The 15,195-nt window shown below is 48.9% G+C and overlaps 1 protein-coding gene across 1 annotated transcript; it reads right to left on the bottom strand.

The window, feature by feature from the left end:
• Positions 1–4,418: 4,418 nt before the first annotated feature.
• On the bottom strand, positions 4,419–15,195 carry Kcnk6 (potassium two pore domain channel subfamily K member 6). The gene is made up of 3 exons (XM_048439521.3): positions 14,702–15,195; positions 7,446–7,841; positions 4,419–7,228 (listed from the first exon to the last, which is right to left on the bottom strand). Exons 1-3 carry the CDS (start codon positions 15,021–15,023, stop codon positions 7,005–7,007), a joined length of 942 nt encoding a protein of 313 aa, XP_048295478.2. The 5' UTR covers positions 15,024–15,195; the 3' UTR covers positions 4,419–7,004.

Raw genomic sequence — 15,195 nt, 5'->3', positions numbered from 1 at the left:
GAGGATTAAACTGAGGTCCTCAGGCTTGAGATACAAGCCCTCTGAACCACTGAACTATCTCTTTGACTCACAGGTATAGCCCAGTCGGCCTTGAACTCGGAACCTCTAGTTTCTGAATCATAGATATATCCTGCCAGCATATGCCACTACAACTAGGAAGAGATTTTAGAACTAGCATCAAGCCTGCCCAGAACGTAGATCTACAATGTGTTCCCTCTGGTCATTGTCCACTCAACCCGTGTGTCCAACTTCTACATTACACTCTTATGCGTCTCCAAAATTCTTCCAGAGATCACGACAGGGAGGCAAGATTTCAATGGTTCCTTTATTCCTGGGTCTACATAACAAGTGCCGGGCCAGCCAGAGCTTTTTCGTGAGACCTGGTCTCAAAACAACAAAACACCCAACACTTATGGAGGGAGGCATGGTCAGGTGTGGTTGCCCACATCCATACTCCCAACACTTAGGAAACTGAGGAAGGAAGATCATGAGTTTGAAATCAGTCTGGCTACACAGAGAGTACGAAACTTGGCCTGAGGAAACATTCAATAGGGTAACAATTTTCCTTTGGATTCTGGCATGTACCAGCTAAACACTGCTTATTAGGATATACTGAAGGCCACGGTTTGCACTGAGCTCCTATACTGACTTACCAACAAGACAGAATTACTCAAGTTGAAATTCTATACCATCAAACTAAAACCTAATTGTTTATCTAATATTCTGAATAATCAGGAGAGGAAGACAATAGCCAAATCCAGCCTAGCCAGTTTTAGCTGTAGATCCCTGTGGTTTGACTTTTTTAAGGAAAGTAACTTTCAAACAATGTATCAGGGTTTTGTTCTGTTTCTGTTTCTCTGCCTTCCCAATATCTTTAACTCAGACACTGGTTGCCCTGGGACTGGCAATATAGACCAGGATAGCCACAGATGTAGAGATCTGCCTGCCTCTACCATTTGGACATTCCGGTTAGGGACCAGCAACAGTCCACACTCAACCTTTGAGCCTTGCCTCTCCAGCCCTGCATTTTCTGTTGTTTTGAGACAGGGCCTTAATGTATCTAAGGCAGGGCTAGAATTACAGTGGACCCAAAGATGGGTTTGAACTCCCAATCCTCCTGTCTCTGCCTCCAGAGTGCTGGGACTACAGGCCTGTACCACCACATTAGACTTCTGTGGATTTCTGACATTGATTTTACTCTGGGTCCAGACAGGTTTCAAATCATGACAGTCTTGGCTCAACTTGCTGCTTCCAGCTTGGATCATGAATTTATTATTTATTTAGCTGTACTGGGAATTACACTCAGGTCTCTCTGTGCATGCTGAGCAAATGTTATTCTGCTGAAACATGTCCTCAGACCTAAGAAATCTTTTAAAGTAAACAATTTACATTTATTTATTTACTTGGCGTGTACGTTTGTGTATGCACGTGTCTAGCTGTTAGGGGAAAGCTTGCAGGATAGCTTAGTGGTTAAGAGCATAGACTTTTCTTCCAGAAGACCTGAGTTCCAGTCCCAAGACCCTTGTCAGGCAGCTCACAATTGACTGTAATTCCAGGTTCAGGGATCTGGCAACCTCTTCTGGTTCCCATGGGCACCCGCACACATGTGATATACATAGACACATACATACAACATAGATAATATAATAAGAATACAATAAGACGGGCTGGAGAGATGGCTCAGCAGTTAAGAGCATTGCCTGCTCTTCCAAAGGTCATGAGTTCAATTCCCAGCAACCACATGGGGGCTCGCAACCATCTGTAATAAGGTCTGTTGCCCTCTTCTGGACTGCAGGCACACATGTAGACAGAATATTGTATACATAATAAATAAATAAATAAATAAATAAATAAATAAATATTTTTTAAAAAAGAATACAATAAGACATTATCTACTTAAAGCGGTCTTCCTTATTAAGAAGCAGAGGTCAGAAATGAGGATAAAAATAGCATTTTATTGGCTCCCAGATGGTGTCCATGAGGTAGTGCTGTACAAATCCCACTTCACAAGCAAGCAACCTGGGGCACAAATGAAATGCAAGGACAACGGGATTCAAACACACACACAGAGCTTTGTCTGCAGAGCTGGTAACCATGACAACCTCCAGCTGGACTATGCACAGACTCTGCCCGCACGGGATGGAGACAATGACGTGTACACGCACACATACTGCTGGTTCTTGCCTAGACTGTGTGCAGACACAGACCTGGGGAATCAATTGACACAGCTGTACTTGTGTGGAGGTCAAAGAACTTTCTGTGACAGGGAATAAAATTTGGGGAGTTGCGTCTCTCCTTCCCCTGGGTCCCAAGGGTGGCACTAACTCAGTTTGCGCAGAAAGTCTTTTCCCCTGATGAGCTATTTTGCTAACTCAGATTTTTAAATATGTGTGTATGCATATGTGTGTGTGCATGTATGAGTTTGCATGTAGAAGTCAGAGTTTAATATCTAGTTTCTTCCTCTATAATTTTCACCCTATTTTCATTTTTTAGTTGTTTTGTGAAGACAAGGTCTCACTATGAAGCCCTAACTGTCTGTCCTGGAACTCACAGTATAAATGAGGCTGGCCATGAACTCAGAGATAGGCACCAGTTTCTGCCTCCTGAGTACTGGGACCTAAGTCATGTGCCATGGGGCCCAGCTTCCACCTTACTTTTGGAAGCCGGAACGCACTGATCTGCTCTGAGCCTCCTCTAGCCTCATCCCCTCCAGCACTGGGATCCCAGGCCCTACACAGCCAGTTCTAGCATTCTTTATGTAGGTGCTGGGGAGAAACTCAGGTCTTGGTGCCTGCCTGCCTGAGCCATTTTCTCAGCCCCTTTACTGTAAATTGTTTTGTTTAGCATCTGGGATAGACATGCTCCACCACTGAGAACATCCCCAGCCCCGTTGGAAGTTTCGCATCCCTGTGATTTGTTTTCAAATTGTCCTGGACATCTCCTCCAGTCTTCAGCCTCAGCCTCCGCGGTGCGAGGACACAGGTGTGTGTCACCACATCAGGCCTGCTGACAATGTATCTGATAACTGATGCAGCCCCCACAGAGGAGTTTGTGGTCCAGTCTTCCCTGCCCCCACAGAGAGGAGTGCCTGATTTGTTGCCACTGCTCTGCACTGCAGAGTGGCATTCTGCACTGATGGACAGAAGCTGAGCTGTTTCCAGACACTGGGGACACAGACAGAGGCCCAGCTGCGATGACCATGATGACTACATGCTTGCAGTAAATGCAGACTGAACATTTGACTGTTTTATTTTTTTTTAAAGATTTATTTATTTGTTATGTATACAGTGTTCTGTCTGTATGCTTGCCAGAAGAGGGCACCAGATCTCATTAGAGATGGCTGTGAGCCACCATGTGGTTGCTGGGAATTGAACTCAGGACCTCTGGAAGAGCAGTCAGTGCTCTTAACCTCTGAGCCACCTCTCCAGCCCCCATTTGACTGTTTTAATCTTTGGGACACAGGACTCATTTTGATTGAAATATTGGACCTGAGAACTAAGATCTAAGCTTTCCCCTCAGGGAAAGACTCAGTAAGGAATGACTGAAGCCGCTCTTCACTTAAGAGGGGGCAGCCTGAGGGTTTAACTACTGCTCAGAGACTGGAACTGGTATCTGATAGCGGCAATGTCATTGTTCTCACCCATCAGAAAAGCTTTTCTTGTCTTTTGATTAATATGGATTTAAGAAGATTGTGATATGTTAAATTGTGGATTTATTGTTAATTCCCATTCTAGAATTATGGTATTGACCTAGTAATGTTTGTAACTGCTCACAAGATGTTGAGAAAAGTTTGACATGCCCTGTAAATGTTTGAGTTTAATGCATATTTTAGATTTTGATACGATGTAAAAAATTTAAGAGGTGCACTAGAGCAGCTGAAGAAACATTTTCAACTCAGGCCATCCCCCTCTCCTTTAACTAGGAGACTACAACCTTTAGGAGCACGATTGTTCATAAAACATTACGATCTCTCCTGACTAGAAAGTATGGCTCCGAGACACAGAGCCCACAGGTATCTCTCTCCCTAATCTCCTTTGTTCACAGAGGTCGGCAGTCAGGGATTTGAAGCTTCTTCTCCCCAGGTGCCTAAGACAGGAGCTCGCATGAATGGAATGCCTGTTCCAAGGACGGGCAAATTTGGGTAAATGAAGGAGTCTTTGCCTACTGCAGATGTGATCATCTGTTCTGTTACAGAAGCACAGGTTTTATTAAAATTAATAAGAGAGTGGATTGTAGGGCTATATTATACAGGCCCATATTTCTACATTGTATGGTGGCCAGACTCTCAGGCCACAGTTTGCACCTGGCCACACAGGAAGTGGTCTGTAGCATGTGGGCCGGCTTGTTGGGGTTTCTGTCCCACCTGGTACCCCACAGCCGGCAACTCCCAAGGAAAATCAATCACACAGAGATCTCTATAAGTCATAAAGCTGATTGGCCCATTAGGTCAGGCTACTTATTAGTTCTTATAACTTATGTTACCCCATTATCCTTATCTATGTTAGCACATGGCTCAGTACCTTTTCCAGCGGGGCAGCTTACATCTTTCCTCTCCGGTGGTCTGGGCAGAACTGTGGAGGGAGCTTCCTGCTTCCCAGAATACTCCCAGTCTCTTTGCTCCACCTCTACTTCCTGTCTGGTTTCCCGCCTATACTGCCTGCCTGGCCAATCAGCGTTTTATTAAAATATGATTGACAGAATACAGACAATTCTCCCACACCATTGGTCACCTAGCCTTTCCAGACAAACTGACGCCATCCTAAACAAAGGGTCAGGATCTGGCAATGTCACGCTGCTAACTTTTGGTAATTTGGGAGGTCGCCTGGGAAAGAGGTGTTAATTCAGTCTACATGACAGAGCAGACATAGATAGGAAGATGTGACAAAATGGGCATAGAAAGGTGTGGACGTGACCACAGTAATTCTCCTGGCTACCTAGGAAACAGAATGCTAATAAAATTTCCCCCTCAGTTTACATTTGGGTATAAAAGCTGTTTGGAGAATAAACCTGGGTGAATTTTCAGGATGTGAACTTGGGATTTCATGAGGGATCCCTGAAAACTCCCTCCAGATAAAGCCATTTGAGTTGTGCCTCAATTAATCCTACACCTCCACGCTGGTCTGAGAGATAATTTATGGTTCAGGCTTCTCTCGGACAACGACAGACTTTCTAGCATGATTTGCGGATGAGCTAGCCTTCCTTAAAGTTCAGGACTCTGGTTGAAGTTTCTATGGCATGCCCTAGAAAGAGCTTGTCTAGGTTTGTGACGGCCATTTGGACACCAGGCGGAGAGCACACATGGGAGCTAAGCCTTCAGTAGAGAGAAACAGAAGAAAGAGGCTGAATCCAGGGCCAGTAGACCCTTCAAAACTGTGGAGAGCATCATGGCCCTGATTCGCACCCACCCAAACCCCACCCTGTGGGCACTCTGTGTACTCTGTGTGCTCTGTCCAATTACAATGTAACAATTAGGTTAACTCAGACAGTGCCAGTCAAGGGTTTGTTACAGTGAAACCCTTTCTAAGTGATATAAATGTATAAATACAGTAAGTCCCAGCCATGAGGGTGTGTGGGCTACAGCCTTCTCTGGTATCTTTGGCCTGGCACTATAACCCTTTGCTTATATGTATTGATTGTTACTGTTATCTTTATTATTATTATTATTTTAATACCTCATTCCAGCTGTGTAGCCCAGCCTGGCCTGGAAATCTCAAGCCTCCTGCTTCAGCTTAGATTACAGGCACGTGCTACTACACCTGGCTGACGTCTTCGGCTGACGTCGTCTTTTGGAATAGTATTATTATGATCAGCATTTAGCAAACACAGAACCCAGAGGTAGAGCACCTGTTCAAATGCACGGGCAGGGTACAGCCCTGTTACAGGGTACACCCAGGAAAACTGGCTCAGAACACAGGGCCATCCATTAGTGCCCAGGAAACAGATACAGCATCACCATGGACTATATTAAGTGACACCTCCCATGCTCCTTGAATCTGGGTTCATATCCTGGATCAGTTCCTTGCCTGCCACGCCACTGAGGGAGATGCTGGCCCATCCCAGGCCTCTTTCCACAAGTACTATGAGCCGTAGACACCTGAAAAGAAGGGACAATTTCTTCTCTTGACTGGCAGGTCTTGGGTTAGCTCTTGTCCCTTCTTCTAGGAAGTACACCTGGACATTTCAGATCCTTTCCTCAATCCTAACTACTCTGTCTCTTCCAGAGCCTGGGCAAAGGACCAGTAGGTGAGTCTACCTCACTAGTTGGTGAGCCCTGTAAGAACATGGCCCAAGGCCAGGCAGTGGTGGCCCATGCCTTTAATCCCAGCACTCGGGAGGCAGAGACAGATGGATCTCTGTGAGTTCAAGACCAGCCTGGTCTACAAGAGCTAGTTCCAGGACAGGCTCCAAAGCTACAGAGAAACCCTGCCTCGAAAAACAAAACAAAACAAAACAACAACAGAAAGAACAGAGCCCAAGCCACTTCTACTGTTATTCTGCTGCTATGTGCCTGGCACAGAACCAGTAGAAGGGCAGAAGTGAGGGCTGTGAACCAGTCTGATACTCTTTGCATCAGATAGCAGAGGAGATCAGAGTTTAGAACGGGGAAATCACTTGACCAAGACAGAGCCACTAACGCAGTGGCTGAAGTGAAGCCCAGGCCCGGGGCCCGGAAGAACCGGCAGCTGAGGTGTGAATGATGCGACAGGAGAGAACGAGACATAAGAAAAGAACAAGACACGTTAAAGCACCGCTCTCACCAACTAAGTCAGAAGGCTCAAGGGGTCCGAGTATGAGAAGAAATGAGAGAAGAGGAAGGAAGAGAAAGCGGCTGTGGTGGTTCCCTGAGCAGCTGAGGACATGGGCGCAGAGCAGCTACTCCTCTGCTCCCAGCGGAGGGCCTTGAGAGTCAGGAGAGCGTGCGAGGGCCCTCTTGTTGGTTCACTCTAGACACATGGGGTCCAAAGCCCTGGCCAGGTGTATCCATGTTGAGAGCAACTACCCAGCTACCTGGGGATGGAGGCATAGTTAGCGTGGGAGCCAGATGAGAGGTGCTGGTGCAGATCTGTCTGGGTGTCCAGAATGTTCACCTGGTCATCCTCATCCGGACTGAGGTTGGCAGGGTCCGGATTGGGCAGCAAGATGAGTTCGGTGAGGCCATGGAGGTCAGACACATTGTGGAAAGTCTGCAGCACCAGCACCATGGCAACCAGGCCCAGGAAAAGGTATGCTGTAGACATGGGGGAGGGGAGATGGGGAGATGGCAAGGTGATGGGTCAGTTTCAGGTTCAGACTCCAGAGCAGGGATGTGGTCCTACAGGTGTCTCTCCCCTTGGACAGCTGGTTGTCTCTTAGAACCCCTTCAACACTCCTTAGGACAGGGCCATTTCTTCCTGAGAATTCCCCCACTGCCAGCCCACAGATGCCCAGCCAGCTATGCAGCTCACCTGTGACAAGAACCTTGTAGAGGGCCCGGTAAGGTTGGCCAGGGGCTTCCCCAGGCACATAGTCCCCCAGGCCAATGGTGGACAGAGAGATGAAGCAGAAGTAGAAGGCATCCAGGAAGCTCCAGGCCTCCTCCAGGTAGGCGAAAACCGCAGCTGGCACCAGGAAGAAGACAGCCACTATGACCACCAGCAGGGCCACCAGGTGCCAGCGGGCTGCCCGCTGGGGGTGCCAGCCCCAACGCAAGCTCAGCCAGGACAGGGGTGCATGGGTAAGCAGCAGTGACAGGCGCTGGGCCGAGGCAGTCAGGAGCAGCATGGTGGTGGGCACACCCAGGAGCGCAAAGACAATTGAGAAGGCTTTGCCCGCATCTGTTAGCGGGGTCGTGTAGCCATAGCCTGTGGGGAGAGGAGTCCTTTTGTACACCGGCACCTCCACACCCTGGGGCCCAAGTTCCTCCTAACCTCACTGCTCCCCCCTCCTCCCTGTCTCCGCTGGCCACACAGACCCATTCAAGCTGTGGTTTCTTTTGAAACCCAGGGGAAACCCCATAAATAAACCCTCTGGACTCATCTCAATGCACTTGCTTTGAGTTACTCACTTAAAAAAAAAGTTTTCCCTAGTTTTGAGGGATCATTCCCACATTAGCCTGGGGCATCTGGACAGGCACTCTATGTGGAGCCCTGGGGATTTCCTCATGGGGGATACTAGGCAGGAGCTCTACCACTGAGCCACACCCCAGCCCCTCACTGGGGGATTCTAGGCAGGAGCTCTACCACTGAGCCACACCCCAGCCCCTCACTGGGGGACTCTAGGCAGGTGCTCTACCACTGAGCCACACCCCAGCCCCTCACTGGGGGATTCTAGGCAGGAGCTCTACCACTGAGCCACACCCCAGCCCCTCACTGGGGGATTCTAGGCAGGAGCTCTACAATTGAGCCACACTCCCAGCCAACTACAAGGAATATAAACCTTGTATTTTTCCCTATTAGGACAGCTTCTCATCACCTATTTCCTGTCTTCAGCAACATTGTGAAAGCCCAAAACAACGGGTGCCAGGTCTTTGAAATCCTGGACTTCAAACTGAGCATGGTGGTATATACCTTTAATTCTAGCACTCAGGAGGCTGGTGGATCTCTGGAGATCAGCCTGGTCTACAGAACGAGTTCCAGGACCACTAGGGCTATTACACAGACAAACCCTGTCTCAAACAAACCAAAAAGAAAGAAAAGAAAGAATTCCTTGACTTCTGGCAAAATGAATTAAATATACCATTGGAAGAGGGATATTTTTGGTTGTTGTTGTTTCGTTTTTTGAGACAGGGTTTCTCTGTGTAGCCCTGGTTGTCTTGGAACTTGCTCTGTAGACCAGGCTGGCCTAAAACTCACAGAGAGCCTCCTGCCTCTGCCTCCTGAGTGCTGGGATTAAAGGCATGTGTCACCATCACCTTTCAAATGTTAACTTTGCTTTTAGGTTTTTGTTTGTTTTTCGAGACAGGGTTTCTCTGTGTACTCCTGGCTGTCCTAGAATTTGCTCTGTAGACCAAGCTGGCCTCAGATTTGTAGAGATCCACCTACCTCTGTCTCCCAAGTACTGGGATTAAAGGTGCCACCACAACCTGGCAGAACCACCCAGCAGAAAAGAGGTTTTTTGAGACAGTGTTTCCCAGTAGCTATGGAGCTTGCCATGGAATTTGCTTTGTAGACCAGGTTGACCTTGAACTCACAGAGATCCTCCTGCCTCTGCCTCCCAAGCACTGCAATTAAAGGTGTGTACCACCACTACCTGGTTTAGGAAACAGGTTTTAATGGCATTGAATTTGTTTCATTTTTCCAGGTTTAAGGACTCCCAGCTTGACTCTCTCAATGACAGTACAAACTGAGTCACCGTAAACATCAGTGACTACCACCAGCTATTCACATGGACAGATTCACCCACCCTATCTCGTGTTGTCCACGAGAACTCTTCACCTGTAATCTCAAAGTGGGTATCTATCATGTGTCCCAAAGCAGGTAGCAAGACTCCTTAGGAAGCCAGGCATGATGCTCCACACCTGTAATCTCAGGAAGCCGAGGTGGAAGGATTGGAAGTTTGAGGCCAGTATGCACTACATAGAGAGACCCTGACTTAAAAAAGAAGAATCCTGTTGGTGCAGGGTGTGGACCAGTGTGGACCACTTGTTTAACATGAGCAAGGCCAGACTTCAGGGAGGTGGGTAGAGAGCATTCTTAAGTCTCGTTTCGGAAGAATTTCTTTCCATGCCTATTATTTACTACTATTACTACTATTATTATTACTACTATTCTGAGGACTCTGGAGAGATGATTAAGTGGTTAAAAGTTCTTGTTGCTCTAGCAAAGGACCCGATTTTGATTCTCAGCACCCACATAGTCATTCACAACCATCTGTAACTCCAAATCTCGGGGATATTGGCCTCAAACTCACAGAGATCTGCCTACGTCTGCATCCTGAAGGCTGGAATTAAAGACATGACCATACAGCCTGGCAGGATCCACCCTCTTCTGACCTCCTTGTGTGCCAGGCATGCACATGATGCACATATATATGTGTAGGCAATATATATAATATATTAATAATATATAATAAAACACTCATAAAATAATGATCTAAAAATTAAAAATTAAATTACGTGCATTTTTAATTGGATTTATTTATTGTGTTATCTATTATATGGCTGTTGTGCCCACAATGCACTAAAACCCATGATCCCCCTCCATCCTCCTGAAGGGCTGGGATTATAGGCATGCAACCACCTCTGGGCTTTTTGTAACCTTTCAATTAGTGTATATTCATTGTATAAAATAATGGTTTTATTACAACATTTTTAAAAATAATTTATTTATTTTTATTTTATATGTGTTGGTGTTTTGCTAGCATTTATGTCTGTATGAGAGTATTGGATGCCCTGGAACTGGAGTTACAGAGTTGTGAGCTGCCATGTGGGTGATGGGAATTGAACCCAGGTCCTCTGCAAGAGTAGCCAGTGCTCTTTACCACTGAGCCACCTCCAGCCCCCTATTATGACATTTTCTAACATGTATTTAACAATTTATTTATCTTTTTGGGGCTGGGTTTCATTCTGGATGAACTTAAACTCATAGCAATCCTCCTGCTTCAGGCTTTTTAAGAAAAAAAACTTAAATTTTTATGTGTATATGTATGTGCCTGAATGTGGGTATGGACACCACACGTGAGCAAGAGTCTGTGCAGGTCAGAAGAGAGGCCAGCTCGCTGGAACTGGAGTTACAGTCATGAGCTGCCATGAAGGTGCTCAGCACTGAACCTGTGTCCTCTGCAAGAACAGTCTTAACCCCATCTCCACCCCCACGTCAGACACTCTGAGGTTGCTAGTGTCAGCCACCATGCCCAGCGTTATCACCCGTTCCGTCACCCTTTCCTGTGCCATCCCCCACTCTTCTCTGCCTTAATGTTTCATTTTAATAATCTTCATCACAGGTCCTGTGATGCTATTTTGATATAGTCAAGTATTGAGTTCTTTTAGGACACACACACACACACACACACACACACACACACACACTCCACCATGTCCCTTACTGCTGACTCTTACAAAGAACCTCCACTTCTGGCTGAGTCAAGCGGTTCCCTTGGTGTATCCAAGGCAGCTACTCTACAACTGAACCCCACACCTCTTTTACTCTCTAGTTTGAGACAGGATCTCACTAAATCTCCCAGACAGACCTTGACATTGGGCTACTCCTTCATCAGCCTCTGATAGCTGGGACTACAAGCCTGTACCACCAGGCATGGTCACGTTATCTTTTTTGCATGCCAAGCTATATGCATGAGCCCTCAAACCAACTTCCCTGTTCCTACTCACTGTACAGGCTGGGTTTCAGAACTGACCTCAAAAGACCTGCACAGTCTGGTGGAACCAAAAATCTCAGAGCAGAACATGGTCGGGGGGGAGGGGGAATACAGAACCCATGTTCTGGATCTGAAATTAGGGGAGCAACCCACAGTGGCAGAAGGGATCAGATTCTCCCCCAAGCTCCATCAGGACTGATGCACCCGATATAGACTATTTCACCATAACTCCTGGTTGAAAGCATTCAGCCTGTGAGTTCCCCAGCCGCGAAGATTCCTTAGCTGCTGGCACCGTGGAAACAGATCTTCACTGCCTCTCTGCCTCTATGTCAGCAGCCTTTACTCATGTTTTTTGGTTTTGTTTTTCGAGACAGGATCTCACTTGTAGCTTTCGTCGGACTGAAACTTGTAGTAATCCCACTACTTCCACGTCTGGAGTGCTAGGACTAAAAATGTGTGTCACAGTGCTCGACACCATCCTAGCTGTGTGACCATGTGACAGCTGGCCAGCTTCTCTGGGTTCTAGCTTCACAGATGATAGACAGACAGACAATAAATGGCAGCTGCCTCACAAGGGTGTTTTACTGACTGAGTTAAAGCCTGGGTGTGGTGAGCCCCTGTCATGCTGAGAAGTGGGGAGTTCTGTGCAGCTGTGCAGTCGCTCAGCCAGCTGTGTCTGCGGCATCGGCATATCTATGTCCCCTCACTTGTCCATCTGCCTGTGCCAGGGGATGACCTGCCAGACGCCAACTCTAGGAGGAGAAAGAGACACAAGTGTCTGTCCCCCTAGGGAAGTCCAGAAGCAGGTTAGGCCGGCTCAGGAAGCTTGGGGAAAGCAAGCCTCAGGGGAGATGTGTTCATTTTTTTCTGTGAAGAGTCACCCAGCGCTGTTGTCAGCTGTTGCCAGTGACCTCCGCTTGCTGCTCACACACAATGAGGGCCCCAGTGGGGGACAAATCCACCCGCGATTCTGTGATACTGCCAGCTGGAGAAGCAGTTAAGAGTGTGGCTCAGCCTCTGCCCTGTTTGAAGTCCCCAAAAGAGGTCACCTTGTGGCGAGGGAGGGGCTGCAGAGCAGCAGAGGGCCTCTGAGGGGTTTCCCAGGTCTGTGGTGTGCGGATGGAAGGGACTTTCCAGGAGGGACTTCCTAGGGTTCTTAAGGGTACAGGTAGAGGTGGGTCCTACCTGAATGTGTCAGCAGAGGGCTAATATTTGTGTAAGGTGATGTGTTCTTTTATTTTATTTTCTCTCTGTGTGTATTTATTTTGTGAATGGACGTGCACAGGTGTGTCTGCACAGGCACAGAAGCCAGAGGACAATGTCTGAGGTCCTGTTCACTCTCTCTTTAGCTTGTCCCCTCCAGCAGGGTCTCTCACAGAACCGAAGCTTGCTGATTCGGCTATGCAGCTCCCAAGAATGAGCCTGTCTCTGCCCCAGTGCTGGGGTTACAGGTTTGCACAGCCATGCTCAGCATTTACATGAGTGTAAACATCCCTCCCCATGGAGTCTTCCCCCTCGTCCTGTTTGGTTTGGCTGAGACAGGGTCTCACGTAGCCCAGATTGGTTCTCTTGCTTTCACCTCATAAGTGCCGAGGGGTGTACCACCACACCCAGCTGGGGGGTCCATAACCTTAAAGCAAGCCCAGGGTCCTAGCGTAAGATGAGTCCTTGTGGTCCTAGTTCCATAGGAATGAGGAACAGGTGCCAGGAGATTTCATCTGGATTGGGTGAGCTCTCATGCTGCCAGAGCTCCTGAGCCCAGGGTAGCCAAAGGAAGTAGTGGGGCAGACATTGTTAAGGTCCTTGCTGGGTGTCAAGGGTGGAGTCAGCAATACTGTTGGGGTGGTGGGGCTCTGTCATAGAGGGCCTCGAGTATCCCGGGTAGAGAGAATGGCCTGTCTCAAACAGGCTGGGGCAGGGCTGTGTAGCAAGTGAAGTTCCAGCTGTAGGGTGTGAGCATATTGGTCATCCCGGGGGAATATGAGGGGGAACAGCAGGTGGAGAGAAACTAGTGTTTGGACTGTGTCCTGGGGTGGGGATTTGTTCTCCCTGAGCAGGGTCACAGTCTGGAAGATGGATGGCAGTCCCATTCACAGGTTTAGGTGTTCTGGTTTTGTAGTTTGTTTGTTTGTTTTTTTTTTGAGACAGGGTTTCCTGGCTGTCCTGGAACTCACTCTGTAGACCAGGCTAGCTATGAACTCACAGAGATCCGCCTGCCTCTGCCTCCCAAGTGATGGGATTAAAGGTGTGCACCACTATCGCCGGCCTGGTTTTTGTTGTATTGACAATTGAACTCAGGACTTCACCCATGCTAGGCAAGTGTTCTACAACAGAGCTACACCTCAACCCTTCTCACTTCTGAACTGAAAGGGACACCCGTGGCTGGTCCTCGTTTTAGAAAGGGCTAGAGGTTTTGCTGGAGGTGGTTTGGGGGGAGTGTTGACTTGCGGCCTTCAAGCTGGACAGCCAATAATTCTTCATGGAGGACCCTCTCAGTTTGTTCCCTTCTTACCCCTGGTTGTTGGAGCTGCCGATCCAGGAATCCTGAGTTGGAGTGGAAGAACATTGGGAGAAATCTTGGCAACACGGGGGAGGGGGGGGAGGGGGGAGATAGGTGGAGCCCTGTGTCAGAGTGGGAAATATGGGGACAGTAGAGGGGTGGGCGCCTTTGGTCTGGGGCCCTTACTGGAGAGTGTCAGGGTGGAAGTGAACCCAGAAAGGGTCTCAGGTCTCTCCTAGAAGCCAGGCCTCGAGTGATGGTGCCCTGAGATTACTGACTAGAATGCATGAGGGTCCAAGTTCAATCCCCGGTCCTGCATCTCGGTGTTCCCTGGAAATCTAAATTCAGGAGGCAGCTGAAGTGGGCTGTTCCCAGAAGGACCTATCTGGAGTTAGGAGATGGAAGAGATGGTTGTGCCAGTGCTAATGTGGGCACAGCCCATGGGATCAGAGACACAAGGAAGGTCCCAGGCCCTTGCCAATTATGTACACTAATCCTAGGTCAAGAGGGTTAAGAAAGGAGTGGAGCCAGGCCTGGGGGCCCACATCTGTAGTCTCAGCATTTTAGGAGGCTGAGGCAGGGGGATGAAGTTTCAGGCTAGCCAAGGCTACAAAGAGAGGTACTATCTCAAGATCAAACAAATAAACGGTCCCAGAGGAGGACCCAGATGCTGTAAGAAGTTATGAAGGGGTCTCTACTCTAAGGGAACTGAACTTTTTACTACTTGAGAGGAAGGTTTGGCTTGCACTCTTCAAAAGGGGCAGCGGAGGCCAGTGTGGGTCTGTTTTCGTGTTAGGAACGGGGGTTGTTTTGAGAGGATCCCAGACCCTGAGATGATTTGGATGAAGGTGTATCTTTAAGGAGCCTGACGGACGCTGACTGGGGAGTGGGAGGATGGCTCTCACTTACCCACGGTAGTGACTAGTGTGCTGGCGAAGAAGAGCGCTGAGGCGAAGTCCCAGGCGGGGTCTGAAGCGTTGGCGGGTCCCGAGGTATTGGCCAGCACCGCCCGTCCCAGCCGTCCAGCCGCCAGTACCCGCTCCACGAAGGCGTCCAGGGCTGGCGCCGCCACGCACGGGCTGTGCTGCAGCAGCTGCTCCCGCAGCGCCCCCAGCTCTGCCCGCAGTCGGGCTTCGTGCGGCCGCTCCAGCTGAGCCACCAGCAGCGCGCCCAGCGCCAGGTACCCGGCGTAGGCGACCAGGGCACTGGCCAGGAGCGCGCCCCGCCGCATGGTGCCCGCACAGTCCGCCACCCGCTGACGTGGCCCCCGTCGGCCCACCGCCCGTGGTCTGCTTTTAGTTCCGGGAGCTCCAGGCGCGGCCACCGACGCCTCGAAGAGGAAGAGGAAAAAGGGGAGGAGCGGGGCTGGCGGAACGCCCTGCTACTGGGAAACTGAGGCACGC

Source organism: Myodes glareolus, chromosome 1 (genome assembly GCF_982192425.1).
Source record: "Myodes glareolus chromosome 1, mMyoGla1.1, whole genome shotgun sequence".
Taxonomy (NCBI): domain Eukaryota; kingdom Metazoa; phylum Chordata; class Mammalia; order Rodentia; family Cricetidae; genus Myodes; species Myodes glareolus.
The sequence above is the reverse complement of the archived record's forward strand: the minus strand, read 5'-3'. Positions and strand labels throughout refer to the sequence as shown.

Bases quoted from the DNA above. Each gene is read 5' to 3' on its own strand.
- Kcnk6 (XM_048439521.3), bottom strand. From the start codon at position 15,023: ATGCGGCGGGGCGCGCTCCTGGCCAGTGCCCTGGTCGCCTACGCCGGG. The intron at 7,842-14,701 runs GTAAGTGAGAGC...CTCTCCCCACAG, and splicing joins CACACTAGTCACTACCGTGG to GCTATGGCTACACGACCCCG. The intron at 7,229-7,445 runs GTGAGCTGCATA...CCATGTCTACAG, and splicing joins CTACAAGGTTCTTGTCACAG to CATACCTTTTCCTGGGCCTG.